Source organism: Caenorhabditis remanei, chromosome III (assembly GCF_010183535.1).
Source record: "Caenorhabditis remanei strain PX506 chromosome III, whole genome shotgun sequence".
NCBI lineage: Eukaryota > Metazoa > Nematoda > Chromadorea > Rhabditida > Rhabditidae > Caenorhabditis > Caenorhabditis remanei.
Genome location: NC_071330.1, coordinates 2,617,588 through 2,632,168, shown reverse-complemented (window position 1 = coordinate 2,632,168; position 14,581 = coordinate 2,617,588). Strand labels below are relative to the sequence as shown.

Sequence of the window (14,581 nt, the reverse complement as noted above, 5' to 3'; positions counted from 1 at the left end):
TCTCTTCTTACTCTGCGTCTCTCACTTTCCTACGTTATTTTCTCTGTTTCTGGTAGAGCGCAGTTGTAAATTCCCACACCCCCTCCCTATAATGAGTTCCTTGTTCGGGGTCGTTTTTTGATGCCCTCCCTCCAAATAATCAACCAATTCATTTTTTGTTATCATTTTCTCTTCCATCATTTTAATCTGCGGTTAAAGTTCTTTCTCTGTCTTTGTCTTCAAATATTTTTTGTTTTGTTTTTATTATGATGTCCTCTTCCTCCTCCTTCTTCTTCTTCCAACAATGTCGTCACAGATTCATAGCATCGCTCAAAGTTTCATTTTCTTGTTTTGTTAGATTTATGGACGTTTCGAAACTGAGACAGTTCTTAACCAAGAATCTCAAAACCGGAACTTTACGGAACCGAGGGAGTTGGAAATCGAGATGTTTGGAAAATTTTCAAGACCCGGCTTCAAAAATTACCATTTTTTTCCAAATTTTTTCTTGAAATTTTTTCATTTTTCCATCCAAAATCTGACCATTTCTGAGGATTTTCCAGAATTGCTTCTTATTCTTAATGATAGTCGAAAATTAGACTTTTTCGCGAAAAATTCAAAAATTCAGACTCGAGACGGTCTCGAAACCGGTATTCATGCAATCATCCTTTTTAAAACCATGACGTTTCAAAACTAGGAAGTTTGGAAAAATTTTGGAAATTTTTTCGTTGAAATTTTCGAAGATTAAGTATTAGCAGATTCATTACAACCGCGCTCCGCCGCAAACGAGAGAGTATTGGCGAGAGAAGCAGAGTTTTTTCTCGTGCCAACACAAAGTTTCAGTTTCTGACCTATTTTCACAAGTTTTAATAATTTTTTTGCCAATTTCCGAGTCAAAAATAGTGAAAATCTGTTTCGCGCCAGAAAAAAAGCTCTGCGTCTCTCGCCGATACTCTCTCGTTTGCGGTGGGGCGCAGTTGTAAGAAAGCGTGGGCTGCTAATAACAAAAATAGTGATTTTTCGATTTTTTTCTAATTTTCTACTCAAAAACAGGTTTCTCGAGTTCTGTCCTCGAAATACTTTCAGTTTTCATACAAATTCAAGATTTTTGACTCCGAAAAACTTATGTTTTCAGACAGTTTTCTTTTTTTCGGATTTTTCGGTTAAAATTTTTCGAAAAAAAGTTTTGTTGTCTCGAATACCCCTCCTCCTCCCACTCCCACTCCCATCATTTCCATCTCTGACGACTGTTTTTTTTTTCATCTTTTTGATCGTCCGCTCTCTCTCTTTGTTTTGGTTGTTTTCTCTCCTCCTTTATGAAATTGCAGCCAATGGTCATGGCCATTATTGGGCAATTCCAATGGCATCACTTCATGTTTTCGAGAAAAAGTATTGTTTTTTTAGTTTCGTTTGAATTTTTTTGCAATTTTGCCGCATAGTCTCCTTGTTTCCTGTCAATTTAGCTATTTCAATCTTTGAAAACGCGGAGAAAATCGGTTGAAATTGATAATTTGAACAAAATTTCTGAAGACGCTCCGCCCATTTTTGGCAATTTTGCCGCACACTTTCTTTTTCTAAACTCTTTTGACATGGTTCAAAAAACCTGAAGCTCCGCCCACTTCAGGCCACACCCCTTTTTGCAATTTTGTCACACAGTACATTTTTTTCTCGTTTGAACGCTTAAAAAAATCAGAAAACTAGTTCCTATTAGCCCTGAAACTCCGCCCACTTCGAGGCCACGCCCACTTTATCGGCATCAAAAGTGGGCGTGGTCTCTCCTAATTTGACCTAAACTTTTGTCATCCCATCACTTTTGTTTTGTTGTTCCCTCTCGTTTCTCTGCGTCTCTCCATCTCTCTTCATCCCGTCATTTAAAAAACTCTTTAAGCTCCGCCCCCTCTCTGCGTGTCTGCCCCGCCTACAATTTTGTGAGAATAGAATTCACAGTGCGATGTGAATCACAACGAAACGGAATAGGTGATATACAACAACTCTCTCTCTCGGCGCTCTCTCGACTTGGATTACTGTAACTACTGTATAAAGAATGGATACATACTCTGGTGGTTTCCTTCATCCCGACTCTGTTATGGCGATCAATCCCTTTTTGATTATTGTTGCAGTTTGTGAGTAGAAAAATTTGAAAATTTCTAGTGATTTTTTATGAAAAAAAAAGCTTAAAATCAAGTTTCAGCACGAAATTTCGATGAAAATAGGTTTTTTTTTAACTGGATTCCGGTATTTTAAAAATTTATGAGTCTCAAGGATGTCCTTCCGATAGAAAGTGAAATTCTCAATTAATTTTCATTTTGATCCGTTTTTTAAGCATGTAGCATTCGTTTCTCCTAAAAATAATGGGATTTTTCTATTTTCTAGAGAGAAAAGTCTTTTTTTTTCGAAAATTCTAACAAAAATTGTTATTAAACGAGGGCTGAAATCACAATGTTATTTTTTTCGCTCTAAACGCCACAATTCCCGTTCTCCTGACTCCTCAAAAGGAGCATTAGTGGAAGAGTTTTCCCGCGCGGCCGGGTAGTCCTCTCGGACAAGATTTTTGCTCATTTCTTCGTTTTCTCGTTTTTACCAACAATTATATCGAGAGAAAAAACGGAAAATTGTTGGAAAAGCGAGAAAAAAGAGTAAGTGAGCAAAAATCTTGTCCGAGAGGACTACACGACCGCAGGAAAAAACTCTTCCACCTAGGCTTCTTTCGAGTCAGGAGAACGGGAATTTTGGTGTTTAGAGGGATTTTTAGCATATGCTCTAATGATGAAAGTTTCTTTGAATTTTCTGAAGTATCGATATCTGCAAATTTCAATATCAAAAGAAAACACCAAATATCAAAAACATCATTTAGGAAAAAAAACTATATTTCAAAAATCTGGATGATGTATTATTGTTTTCTAATGTATCTTATGTATACATATTGACCTTTAACATTCAAATAATAAATGCATAGTTCTCGTGGTTTCTATAATTTTGAAAATCATGTATTTAGGAACAATTATCTATGGTTTTTGTTTGGGTACGTATCAGTTGAAGTGAATTTTCAAAATTGGAAAATTTAGAATAGTCGAAGTAAATTTTATAAAAATCCAAGTACTCTTATTAGCACGACACGTTTCTTACAACCGCGCTCTACCGAAACCGAAGAAAATTGTGTGCGAAAGCGAGAGACTCAGAGAAAACGAGACAAAATATAATCCATAAAAGAGGTAATATAATCCATAAAAAATTTGATTATATAGGTTTAATTATGTCTGAAAATGAAATAACCTTTGTTTTTCCTCTCCCTACAGTCAGTGTTCATTGCAGGGAGCTGGGTGAAATGGCTATCCGTATCGACGTTGATCATCGGAGGCGCTTCCTATATTGGCTACTTATTCACTCCGGATTGGCGGGAAATTGTTGATTCGAAACATTATTATAGTAATTGGAAGGTGAGTAATCTGGACAAAATTGTGATATTTTTCATCTTTTTTTCATAGAGAAAATTGTAGAAACGGGAGCATTTTTTCATAGTTTTGACAAATCTGGAAATCCGGACGTCCGCACAGACAATTATATGTATTTTGAATATAATTTTCGAAAAAGCCGTTCGAAAAAATTTTCAAATTTCTACTAAAATTTTCAAATTGAGTAACAAAATAGTGATTTTTCAATTTTTTCTGAATTTTTTCTAAATTTGTACTCAAAAACAGATTTCTGTGGGTCTATCCCTGAAATACTTGATTTTTACATCCGAAAAACTCGTTTTTTCAGACAGTTTTCTTGACATTTTTCCGATTTTTTCGGTGAAGAGTTTTTTTGCACAGCCCCCGATTGCCGACCCCAAAAATTCCCTATTTTTCCTATTTTACAACTCTGAAATTTCTAGATTCGTGTCTACCTGTCTCTCCCCTTCAACACTGCCAGCCGAGTCATTGGAGGTCTCGCAAATCAAGAGATTCCCATCTGGCTCCGTGAGCATCTTCTCGGTGGATTCGCCCGTATTTATGACTGTCGAATGGAGGAATGCGTCGATCCGGATTTCAAGAATTATCGATCGTTTGCCGCATTCTTCAATCGCAAATTGAGAGAATCGACTCGTCCGATTAGTGCGTCTCCGTTGGTCTCACCGGCTGATGGAACCGTTTTGCATTTTGGAAAAGTCGAGGAGAATAAGATTGAATATGTTAAAGGTGAGCGAAATATTTCTGAAATTTTCAGTGGCCTAGAAATCCTAATGTTTGTAAAAGTTAGTCCTCACATCTCTTTTCTGTTGAAAACTATTTTTTGAAGTCGAAATAGGTAAAACAACAAAATTTTGTGTGTCGTCTCGAAACTAATGTAGATTTTGTGGATTTTTTTAAAATCCAGAACAAACTAAAACAGAAATTTTCAAAAAAATTGGACAAAACTGTCAATTTTAAGGTTTTTATATTGATGGCCTGGAAATTCAGATGTTTGTAAAACTATTCCCCCGAGTTTTTCTCAAAGAAAAGATTAAAGGCGTATTGTGGTCTGTTATGATGTTTTCATATCATAATGTATGAGTTTCGGCGAGTTCATTTTCATACTTCAAGAATTTTTTAATTCGGTCCACAACCCGCTGAGAGCGAACACCGGAAAGTTTGGTCATTGAGAAGGCCGAAGAAAATTGGTGGCCGTTTTTACCTTTTTTATTTCATTGCGTCTCTCAATTGCCCATATTATTTCACCCAGTTTCAGAAGAACGCAGTTGTGTATGTAATAAGAACACTGTGTCCGTAACCACAACCAGAGAGAATGCCTTTAAGCTGTGTATTCCGCCTTCCGCCATGAGGCCATTCGGCGGAAGGCGGAATACAAACTTTAATGACTGTAACTCGTTTAGTTTTTAATATTTTTGAGCCTCATTTTTTTCCAATCGATAGACAAATTAGTGCTGCAAGTTTCACCTGTTGAACACTTTCGGTTACCGTCTTTAACTCTTCCGCCCATCTCTGATCACAACATACAACTGATCCATCCGAGACAGGTCTGTATCCCATGACTTGATGCATTTTTATTTGTTTAGGCCATCTCAGAGGCAGTTCTTCTGTATCCCGTTCGATAGTCTGACAGCAACCTTCCCCAGTTTATCACTTCTCATTTGTTTAGTCCATCTGTCAGTCGAAGAGCAGTCTTCCAACGCAGTCATATTTCCCTTACCTTGTTTCCCACAGTCATATATTCATTTATCGATTTCAGAGACCGCGCGCATTCCACATCACACCATCCATCCTCCCTTCTTCTCATTCATTCACCCTCATCCCATCTACAACTATGACGTACTCTTTCGCTCTCTTCAGCCTCCCTCTCGAGGCTATCCTCCATGTGGTCAAATCAATGAATTATGGAGAATTGTGAGTTTTCGTTTTGTTCATTCTCCTAAAACATAGTAATTAATTTCAGCATAAGTCTCTCATTACTTTCCAAAAGAGCAAAGCAAGTCGTAAAATTGATGAACTTGAACCACAAAACTTCATCAATTACCATAACCAATCACATTAGTATATATATGTTAGTTGGCAATTCCTTCATGGTATGGAAGTTCAAAATGAATAACGTCCCGGAAGATCCAGCGAATGGTCCTTTGATGGATAACGTGGAATTGAGAATTTGTGCGCCAGTAAGAATAAAATGGAGTATGAAAGGACTCAGCATCAAGAAATGGATCCCTCATCTCAAAGAAGTTTTTCATTTTTCCTCATTTTCCTGTCTTCAATTCATGGAAAATGCAAATCTGTTTGATATCGAAGATCTGCGGATCATGTTCAATAGCTACAAGAACCTCTCTATTTCAAGTAATAGTGAATCGAATGTGAAATCAATTTTGAAAAATTTCCCGACAAGACGCCTGGAGATAATGAATGATATTTTTGATATCCTGGAGGATCCTTATCCAGTATTAATTCAAAATTATGACCAACTTGTGATCCGTCCGGGATTCGAGTTAGCAAGTGCATTGAAGTTGGATGATCTACTGATCACAAATAGTAAAACAATAGATTTCAATAATTTAGACTGGAAAGAGAAAGAACTCAACAGATTTCTCAAACATTGGATGAAGGGGTCTAATCCCCGAATGGAAACGATTCAAATTCATTTTGTCTCACCAGAACCTCTCAACAAATCCAATATTTTCAAAGGAATCAAGTGCAGCGTAGTCCCTGCTGAGCATACGAGAGTGTTCAAGACAAGCGTCGGGAAGATTTATGCATTCAGAGAAGGAATTGATTTTTATCGAAAAGATGGGATCAAAGCGACAATCACATTTTCGAATGACGGTTTTCATAGTTACTTGTTTGTAATGTATGTCTGGTATCCACATTGTGTGGGATAGGCGGCAGTATGAGAAGACTAATTAATGTTTTTAACTTTTTTCCTTGATTGGTTCCCATAAGTTTTCATATACACTTTTTTCTCGTGAGTAGTTTCATTATTAATCATTCTTGTTAAATAAATATATCGCTCGCTTTGTTTGTCATGAATGCGCTCCGTTATAAGTTATGGCTGAGCGGCGACTCAATTGGCAACCTGTCAAGTCATATGCAAACGCGCTTCACTAGACTTCCGATTCCGCGGGAAAATAATTTGAATTCGCATGGTCAAAAATTACCCTGTGCGTGTGCACTTTACCAGAATTTCTCCGCCAACGCCCTCCCGCTAGCCCACACCAAAACCTCTCTTCTTAGGCTAGGTCCCGAAAACTCTCGTCACCCATTTCATGTAGACTCCATCCCCATCTCCGAATCTACAGTAGTACGGGATCTGGGTCTATTAACCGACTCAGATCTCAAATTCGACCTTCACATTTCCAAATTATCCTCGTTAGCTTTACTCCGTTGTAATCAACTGCTGAAAGCCTTCAAGTCTAGATCTATATCACTCTACAGGCATCTTTTCTACACCTATGTTCTGCCCTTACTTGAATATTGCTCTGTTGTTTACTCTCCTAAACCTTCTAGCATTCTATCTCAAAAACTTGAAAAACCACTCAGATTATTCACTAGAAAAGTTCTACAACGATGCAACATCCCTTATTCTTCTTACCTCGACCGTCTCGAAATTCTCGATATTTACTCAACCCGCCATCGCAGACTTAAATCACAATTAATCTTACTTTATAAATTTATATGCGGCGCAGCGTATTTTCCAAATATCCAATCGTATGTCAGACTGTCCAATTCGGCTAGACGACCCATGACTTTAATTTGTGTTAGGCCTGACGTTAATGACTTCTTCTCTACTACTATTCCCATATGGAATTCTATCATATGTAATACCCATGACTTCCTCCCCCCCGGTGAATTTGTCTCCCTGCTCAATAATTCAATTAATAGACTATGATCTCCCCCCTGTGAATTTGCTCTTTACCTTGCCCCCTCTCCCCCTTTTCGGCTATTTCATCCATTTCATTCATATCTTCTCACCTCATGTCAATTAATTCTCGTTCCCCCCCCATTTTTTCCCATTCTTTCGGACTTAATATCTTGCTTTCCCCTTTTTTGCCCTCCTACCAGGTCTATAGCCTCGTGAGGGGCATGATCCGGTCTCCTGTTTAATTTTCATGATTTATATTCTAGTCAATAAATAAAATTAAAATTAAAGTGCCCCCCCCCAGGATAGGTTTTGGATGAAGTTGCACCTGTTCATATGTTCCGTGTGCATCTTTCGTTTATTCCATTGTGTCTACTCACACAGTATCCTCGCTTAGTTCACCAGAGGTCCATGCAAATATTGTTTGGTAAATCCATCTGTCAGTCGATAACTCAGTTACCATTTTGCTTTCACCCGTCATCTTATCCACAATCCTGATCATCTTCTGTAGATGTCTCGTTTAGTTATCCCGACACTACTGTTTGACCACCGCTTCTGTTGTCACTGCACGGTCCCCCCAGTCTTAAAAAAGGAACTGCAAGCTCTGAGTCAGAAATGAGGATTTTTGCTTAGAATTTGTAAACAATGCTCTCGGAACAATTCTAAAACAGACATTTCCTCATTCCTGGCCACCGTTAGTGCATCTCATCCTAGCCGAGTCCACGACCTGATGCATTTTTATTCGTTTAGGCCATCACAGAGGCCGCATGTCTTCTGCATCTCGTTCGATTTTCTCCTAGTTTGACAGTAACCTTCTCCAGTTTCCCAACTTCCATTTTTTTAGTCCATCTGTCAGTCAAAGATCAGTCCGTCGTTCTCCTACTCAGTCACATTTTCCCTTACCTTGTTTCCCACAGTCGTTTGTCATTATTGTTTGACTAGACCCTTCATTTATCGATTTCAGAGACTGCACGCATTCTACCTCACCGTTCATCCCCATCTTCTCATTCATTCATCCTCATCTCTTCTGCCCTGATGACGACATCTTTTCCTCTCCTCAACCTCCCTCCCGAAGCGGTTCTCCATGTGCTCAAATCAATGGATTTTGGAGAATTGTGAGCTTCCTCTTCACTTTAGCCTATAAAACGCATCAAATTATTTCAGTATCACTCTCTCATTACTTTCCGAAAGAGCAAAGAGATCCGTGGGATCGATGAATTGGAAGTATGTATTTTCAATAGTTCACATAAGCAGTGAGATTCGTTTACATATTGTACTTGATACAATACGCTTGGATTGGACGTTCAAACTTTGTAATGGACGAGCAAGTGGTCACTCGCTATTGCCGAAAAAAGTGGGATTGAGAATTTTCAGAAATCCGCCAGTAAATGTGAAAAGGAGTATGAAAGGAGGACTCAGCATCAAGGAATGGATCACTCATCTAAAAGAAGTTTTCCATTTTTCCAAATTTTACTGTCTTAAGTTCGATGAGAATACATCTCGTTTTGATATGAAAGCGCTGCGGACCTTGTTCTGTACCTACGACAAAGTCGATATCCTTAGTGATAATCGATCAAATGTGAAATCAATTTTGAAACATTTTCCGACAAGACGACTGTTATTTGCTGATGATGTTTTTAAGAACCTTGAAAATCCTCATCAAGTGTTAATTCAAAATTATGATGATCTTGAGATCCGTCAGGTTACTCGGCCAAGTACATTGACGTTGGATGATTTACTAGTTATAAATAGTAAAACAATAGATATCAGTAACATCGGCTGGAGGGAGAAAGAGCTCAACAGATTTCTCAAACATTGGATAAAAGGGTCTAATCCCCGCATGGAAAGGCTTCGAATTCATTTTTTCTCACCAGAAGCTCTCAACAAATCCGACATTTTCAAAGGAATCAAGTGCACCGAATTCCCTGCTGAGCATACGAGATGGTTTAAATCAGACATAGAATTAACATGTACCGTGAAAGGAGGCTATGACTTCAATAGATGTGATGGGACCAAAGCTACGATTGAATTCAAGTCTTTTGATAATCTTCAATATTTGAACATGAATGTACATTATTTGGGAGAAGTGGATGAGATCGAGAGAAGAATATGTTTAATGTTGTTGTAATTATCTTATCTATCTTTCTTATTCTTTCTATAAATTTTGAATTGAGAAAATTCGAGCGTTTTGATTGTAGATAAACTGCAATGATACCCGACTGAATTCAACTTTACAGCTCTTGTTTTGTTCCGGCGACTCGGGGGACTTTTAACATACATGAAACACCTTTTTCCCTTGAAATTATAAATTTTCCCCTCTCAAATTAGAAAAATCCCAGTTTCGTTGTCTCTTGAAGTGACTCTTTTGTAATATATGTAGTGTTTCTTTAGCCTTTAGTGTGAGCGGTATTATCAAAAATGATTTATCTAGGGCGTCATAATCTAGACGTAGTATCTTTATTTGAGTTTAGTGAAACATCATAATGTCTATGGAACGATGATAAGAGAACCGACCAAGACTGGTCAGTGGCAGGGGTTATATAGAAAGTCTTATCAGTTAGTATCGGGAACTGGTCACAATGCTAGAAAAGGTATTTACGTCATACGAACACAAAGAACGCTACTGTGAATGAAACTTTCAATCAAAAGAATGCGAAAACATTTCATCACGAGTCTCCCGCTGTCTCCTTATCGAATCACGAAACTCTTCCCGATTATTAGATCGTTTATCAAAAAAGTGCTGCCTCTCCACTCCCTTTCCTTCTATTTTCTCTTCTTCATTTTTTTTGTTCGCTAGTTCTTTTCCATTACACCAAGAGGACTCCATCAATTGTTTTCGTCCTTTCATTTTTTTGTTTCAAGAGATCGCCGGGTGGGCGGAGCGTACACGGACAGCCCGGATCGTCGCTAACATCCCACAACTTTTAGTTCTTCTTTTATTCATTTTTAATTGGCAAATATTGAATAAAATCCGGGTCAAATGATTAAAAATCAATTGATCTATAGGAAAATTAACATATGAAAATATTTCACCTGTTAATTTTCCAAAATGAACTCATTATAATAACGTATTTATAATCTAAAGTCAGTATTTGTTGCTATTATTATTCATTCTCACCGTGTGGTCGGCCTTATTGTTGATTCTTTTCAGCCGTCGTTGGGACTGTTCTCTGTCGATCCTCAACAATCCAGGAAAAACTTCAAAAAGAAGAAAATGACGGTAACTCATATATTTTTTTAACTATCTATAAATAAATATACGTAATTTCAGAAAATCGAGGTTCAAAAAGCTAAGGATGTCCTCATCCCGATGGATAATACCAATTTGGCCAATCCAGGACTTGAGGTTAGTTGGGAAGTGCATATGTATATAGTTTGAAAATTGTGCTCTAGTGATGATATTTTAATGTAGTCCTCCTTAATGATACACTTCTCAATGGTTGAAAAAAATGCTAGTGCCCCCCCCCCCCTTGCTAAATAAAAACTATCCCGTTAAGTGCTTTTTTTCCTTTCTAGAATTGTCGTTATCTCTTTGGGTTTTTTTCTGCAAAAAACGGAAGCAGATTCTGAGTCAGTGAATGTGGAAAGTTTTCTAGTTTTCTGAAAAAAAACGTATTATTTCGGACCATTAAACTTTCAGAAAACTCAGAAAAAATTTCAAAAGTTTTTTATTCGAGTTGAGATCAGATCTTGGCCTTCTCTAAAATTCGGAAATGCTCGTACGTGACTGTCATTACACCAGCGGTTTTTTTTTCGATTAAACGGATCAGAGAACTATTTCTCCGGGCTCCCGAACGCAACTGACACTTTAGCATGCCATGAGGTGTGAAGATATTTTTTGTTTCAAAAACAACTGACACTTTAGTACACAATTCAATCAGAACAGCTGTTAGGTTAGTCCGACTTTTTTTAAGTTTCACGGGACGATTGTCACGCATTATCAATCATTACTGAGCAACCCAGGGTCTAACTGAGACGTTTTGAAACTGGGATATTTTGTGCGATGAGGAAAGTGATTAAAAGCAGACTTGTCACGGGCCGGGCCAGGCCGAAATCAAACAAAATCTCGGTCCGGCCCGTTCGGCACGTCTTGAAACATTCTTTGAAAAAAAATTTGAGTGTTTGAATTTTTTTTGACATTTTTTGAACATTTTTTGGAAAAAGTATAGTTTTTGACCAAAACTTTAAAATTGAATCAAAACGTGAGTATTTGTGATAACTTTTTACAGTAGTTTTAAGAGGAAAAATTACCATGAGCAAATTTTTTTGCAACTTTTTTTCCGATTCGTGTTTCCCGCACCACGTTTCTCCCCGATTTGTGGGGTCTCAAAAATGGGTACCAACTTTTGAATCCGGCCCGGCCCGTCGGCCCGATTTTTGACGAGTCTGAATAAAAGTAAGAAAATGAGAGAAGCTGTTTTCCATTGTCACAGTCCCCATTTTTTGAGGTTTTATGCAGCAAGGCTATCAGTTTTTACTAAAATTTAACGAAATTTAACACATATATAACACTTTCTAGCAGATTTGTCAAAAATCGGGCCGGCCCGAAATTTCTTGAGGCCGGGCCGAATTTTCTCCCGGCCCGGCCCGGTCGGCCAGGATTCAAAAGTGGGTACACATTTTGTACTTTGATTTTTTAAATTTTTCGAAAAAATAGAGTGAAAAATGCTAAAATTATCACAAATATTCACATTTTGATTCCATTTTAAGGTTTTGGTCAAAAACTAAACTTTTTCCAAAAAAATTCAAAAAAAATTTCAAAAAAAATTAAAAATTCACATTTTTTCAAAAAACAGGCCGAGATTTTGTTTGATTTCGGCCCGGCCCGTGACAAGTCTGCTTTCTAGGGGCTTTTTACAAGAAAGTAAGGCCAAAATCGTTTTCTAAAAACGAAACTTTCACTCCGCCTTCTGATCTTTGACAGTTTTTTCATTCCGCTTTTCGTCTTCCGCCTTCCAGCATTTCAAAAACCGCACACCGCTCAACTCTGTTCCCAGATGTCTCTGCTTCTAAGCTCAAGTTGAAACTTTTGAAAGGCACATAGATAACGAAAATATCTTTCAGAAACAACTTGCTCCAAATGCCAAAAATGAATGGGATTCCAATCCCAATGCCTCCAAATGGCTGATATTCAATACGATCGCAGTTCTGATGAGTATCGTCATCTGGTTCATCTCCCTGGAGGAAACCAGCAAGTCGCAAAACCAACCAACATTTCCAAATAAAAAAATTTCAGATGTTCTTCGGACAATTGTCCTCGGCTGTATCATCGGATCGATTTCAATTGATTACAACCTCTACGCTTGCAAACACCCCAATCATCTGCTTTCGTACATCATCTTGTTCGGAGCAATTCTCTTTATCGATGGCTACGAACATTTGCGAGTGGAACTGTTGGAGATCGGTCACATTATGTTTTTTGCTGGCGGAGCAGTCGAAATTGGGTTGTCATGGACTGGCGCCTATGCTGCCAACTTCAAAAAAACCCCAGAAAGTCGTGAGTTTGCGTGAGAAATTCATGAAAGTAGGGTGAGAGGAATAAGTAAAACAATAAACACTATGCTGTCAAAAAATATCTTGATGTCTTGAAATCAGGAAAAGTTCTTGAAAAAGTTTACGGTAGATAACTTTATTATCGGTTCGTAATCACTCACCGGGAGGTATTAAAGGCGCATGGAACTGTTTTTGATGGGTCTTGCAGCGAGAACAGGTTTTACCGTAGTATGCATTTCAATTTCCCAACTGCGAAGCGCAAAATACCGTAATATATGTTCTCCGCTGCAAGACCCATCCCAACAAATTTCATGCACCTTGAACACCAGAGTGTTCGTGAACCGATAATAACATTTTCAAAGGAACGTATATTTTGCTTACTAAATTTACCCAAAATTTGGAGCCGAATTTCTTAAAACTGGGAGCGCCGTTGCAAAAACTGAATATAGATTCGGAATCAGGAAACGTCAGCTTTCCGGTAATATATATCAAGTTGTGTATCTCCAAACATTGTGTAAGTCATTCCCTAGTTAGAATAATTTTTTAAGAGTAAAATACCGGATTTACTTTCGAAAAACAATATTCTTTCCATAAAATAACGTTTTCTTGGAAAATTTCAAAAAAAAAATTTTAAACAAAAGCTATGTATACTCAGCTCAATTTATTAGCCCGTTACGTTTCTTACAACCGCGCTCTACCGAAACCGAAGAAAATTGTGTGCGAAATCGAGAGACTCGGAGAAGACATTTTTCAAGCAAACTATGCTGAGCTAATATTCTCCCAAGCCAATTTTTATTCGGTCCGGCCATGACTAGAGCAATTCAATCCCAAACATCCACAACAAAATTTAATGATTCCATTTGTTTCAGGATATCGTGCAACAATTGGTGCTGTTATCGGTTCGATCATCGGAATCGTTGTCTTCGGGTTGGTGTCCCGCGCTGTGCTGATTCATCGAATGGAGAATCACCCAGCACATTTGTATCCAATTGAATCAATTCATGCGATCCCAACAAGCATGCCATAACTAACTTGAGACATTCTCAATGATGACATCGTTTTCAATGTTTATGCTTCTATGAAAAAAGTAGATATTATAGCCATGCTGTTCTCAAAGAACTTTATTTTTATTAACACGTTCAAAAATGTTTGGTGGTTTCTAAATCACAATAAATTTTTTCAATGTATAAAAGTTCTCATTGGATTTCACAAACAGAAAAGCATGATTCTAGTTCACGACAGCTGGTCAAACTCTCAGGAGGCAACAAATGTTTGGAAAACAGATGCCTTCTCTTTCGGAGATTTATTTTTCTTGCTATCTGCGTCTCTTTCAATTATTGAATTCTAGTAAGGAGACGTGGCTTTTGTTGTTTTCGGTTTTCTCTAACTACTTTTCAATTTCCTGGAGTCATAGATTTATGCGATAAATATTAATTTCCGGAAAAAAGGAAACTGATCGGTTTTTAGCTTCATTTGTATGTAAAAGAGTGTCGTCTCGCGAGAATCAGTTACAGCACTTTGCGAGAATTCCAGCTGAATCCAGCATCGTCTCGTTTTGCTCTGTCTCGTTTTGTCCAGCATAAAGTTCAGCATATTCTCGTTCAACAAAGTTCAGTTCAGAAAAAGTTCAGTTACAGCATATTCCAGCACGTTTAATTTATTTTTCATTCCCGCATAATTTCATGCTGGACATTGCGAGAATCTCGCGAGACGAACGTGGCCATTCTTTCGTATAAAGAAATTTAATTTTGACGTTTCTTATCATTTTTTCATGCAAACTTTTACGAAACGA

General features: G+C 37.7%; 4 protein-coding genes across 4 annotated transcripts; all 4 read left to right on the top strand.

Moving 5' to 3' along the window:
- Positions 1–2,020: 2,020 nt before the first annotated feature.
- Positions 2,021–5,487, top strand: GCK72_008664 (uncharacterized protein; the record flags this gene model as incomplete). Its single annotated transcript, XM_053726959.1, has 5 exons — positions 2,021–2,099; positions 3,289–3,413; positions 3,851–4,154; positions 5,185–5,339; positions 5,389–5,487. The coding sequence occupies 5 exons, from the start codon at positions 2,021–2,023 to the stop codon at positions 5,485–5,487; spliced, it is 762 nt and encodes a 253-aa protein (XP_053586536.1).
- A 46-nt stretch (positions 5,488–5,533) lies between these two features.
- On the top strand, positions 5,534–6,319 carry GCK72_008663 (uncharacterized protein; the record flags this gene model as incomplete). The annotated part of the gene is made up of 1 exon (XM_053726958.1): positions 5,534–6,319. The coding sequence occupies one exon, from the start codon at positions 5,534–5,536 to the stop codon at positions 6,317–6,319; it is 786 nt and encodes a 261-aa protein (XP_053586535.1).
- A 2,012-nt stretch (positions 6,320–8,331) lies between these two features.
- On the top strand, positions 8,332–9,424 carry GCK72_008662 (uncharacterized protein; the record flags this gene model as incomplete). The annotated part of the gene is made up of 2 exons (XM_053726957.1): positions 8,332–8,411; positions 8,461–9,424. The coding sequence occupies 2 exons, from the start codon at positions 8,332–8,334 to the stop codon at positions 9,422–9,424; spliced, it is 1,044 nt and encodes a 347-aa protein (XP_053586534.1).
- A 1,086-nt stretch (positions 9,425–10,510) lies between these two features.
- GCK72_008661 (uncharacterized protein) lies at positions 10,511–13,816 on the top strand (the record flags this gene model as incomplete). Its single annotated transcript, XM_053726956.1, has 4 exons — positions 10,511–10,516; positions 10,568–10,642; positions 12,361–12,793; positions 13,659–13,816. 4 exons carry the CDS (start codon positions 10,511–10,513, stop codon positions 13,814–13,816), a joined length of 672 nt encoding a protein of 223 aa, XP_053586533.1.
- Positions 13,817–14,581: the final 765 nt, after the last annotated feature.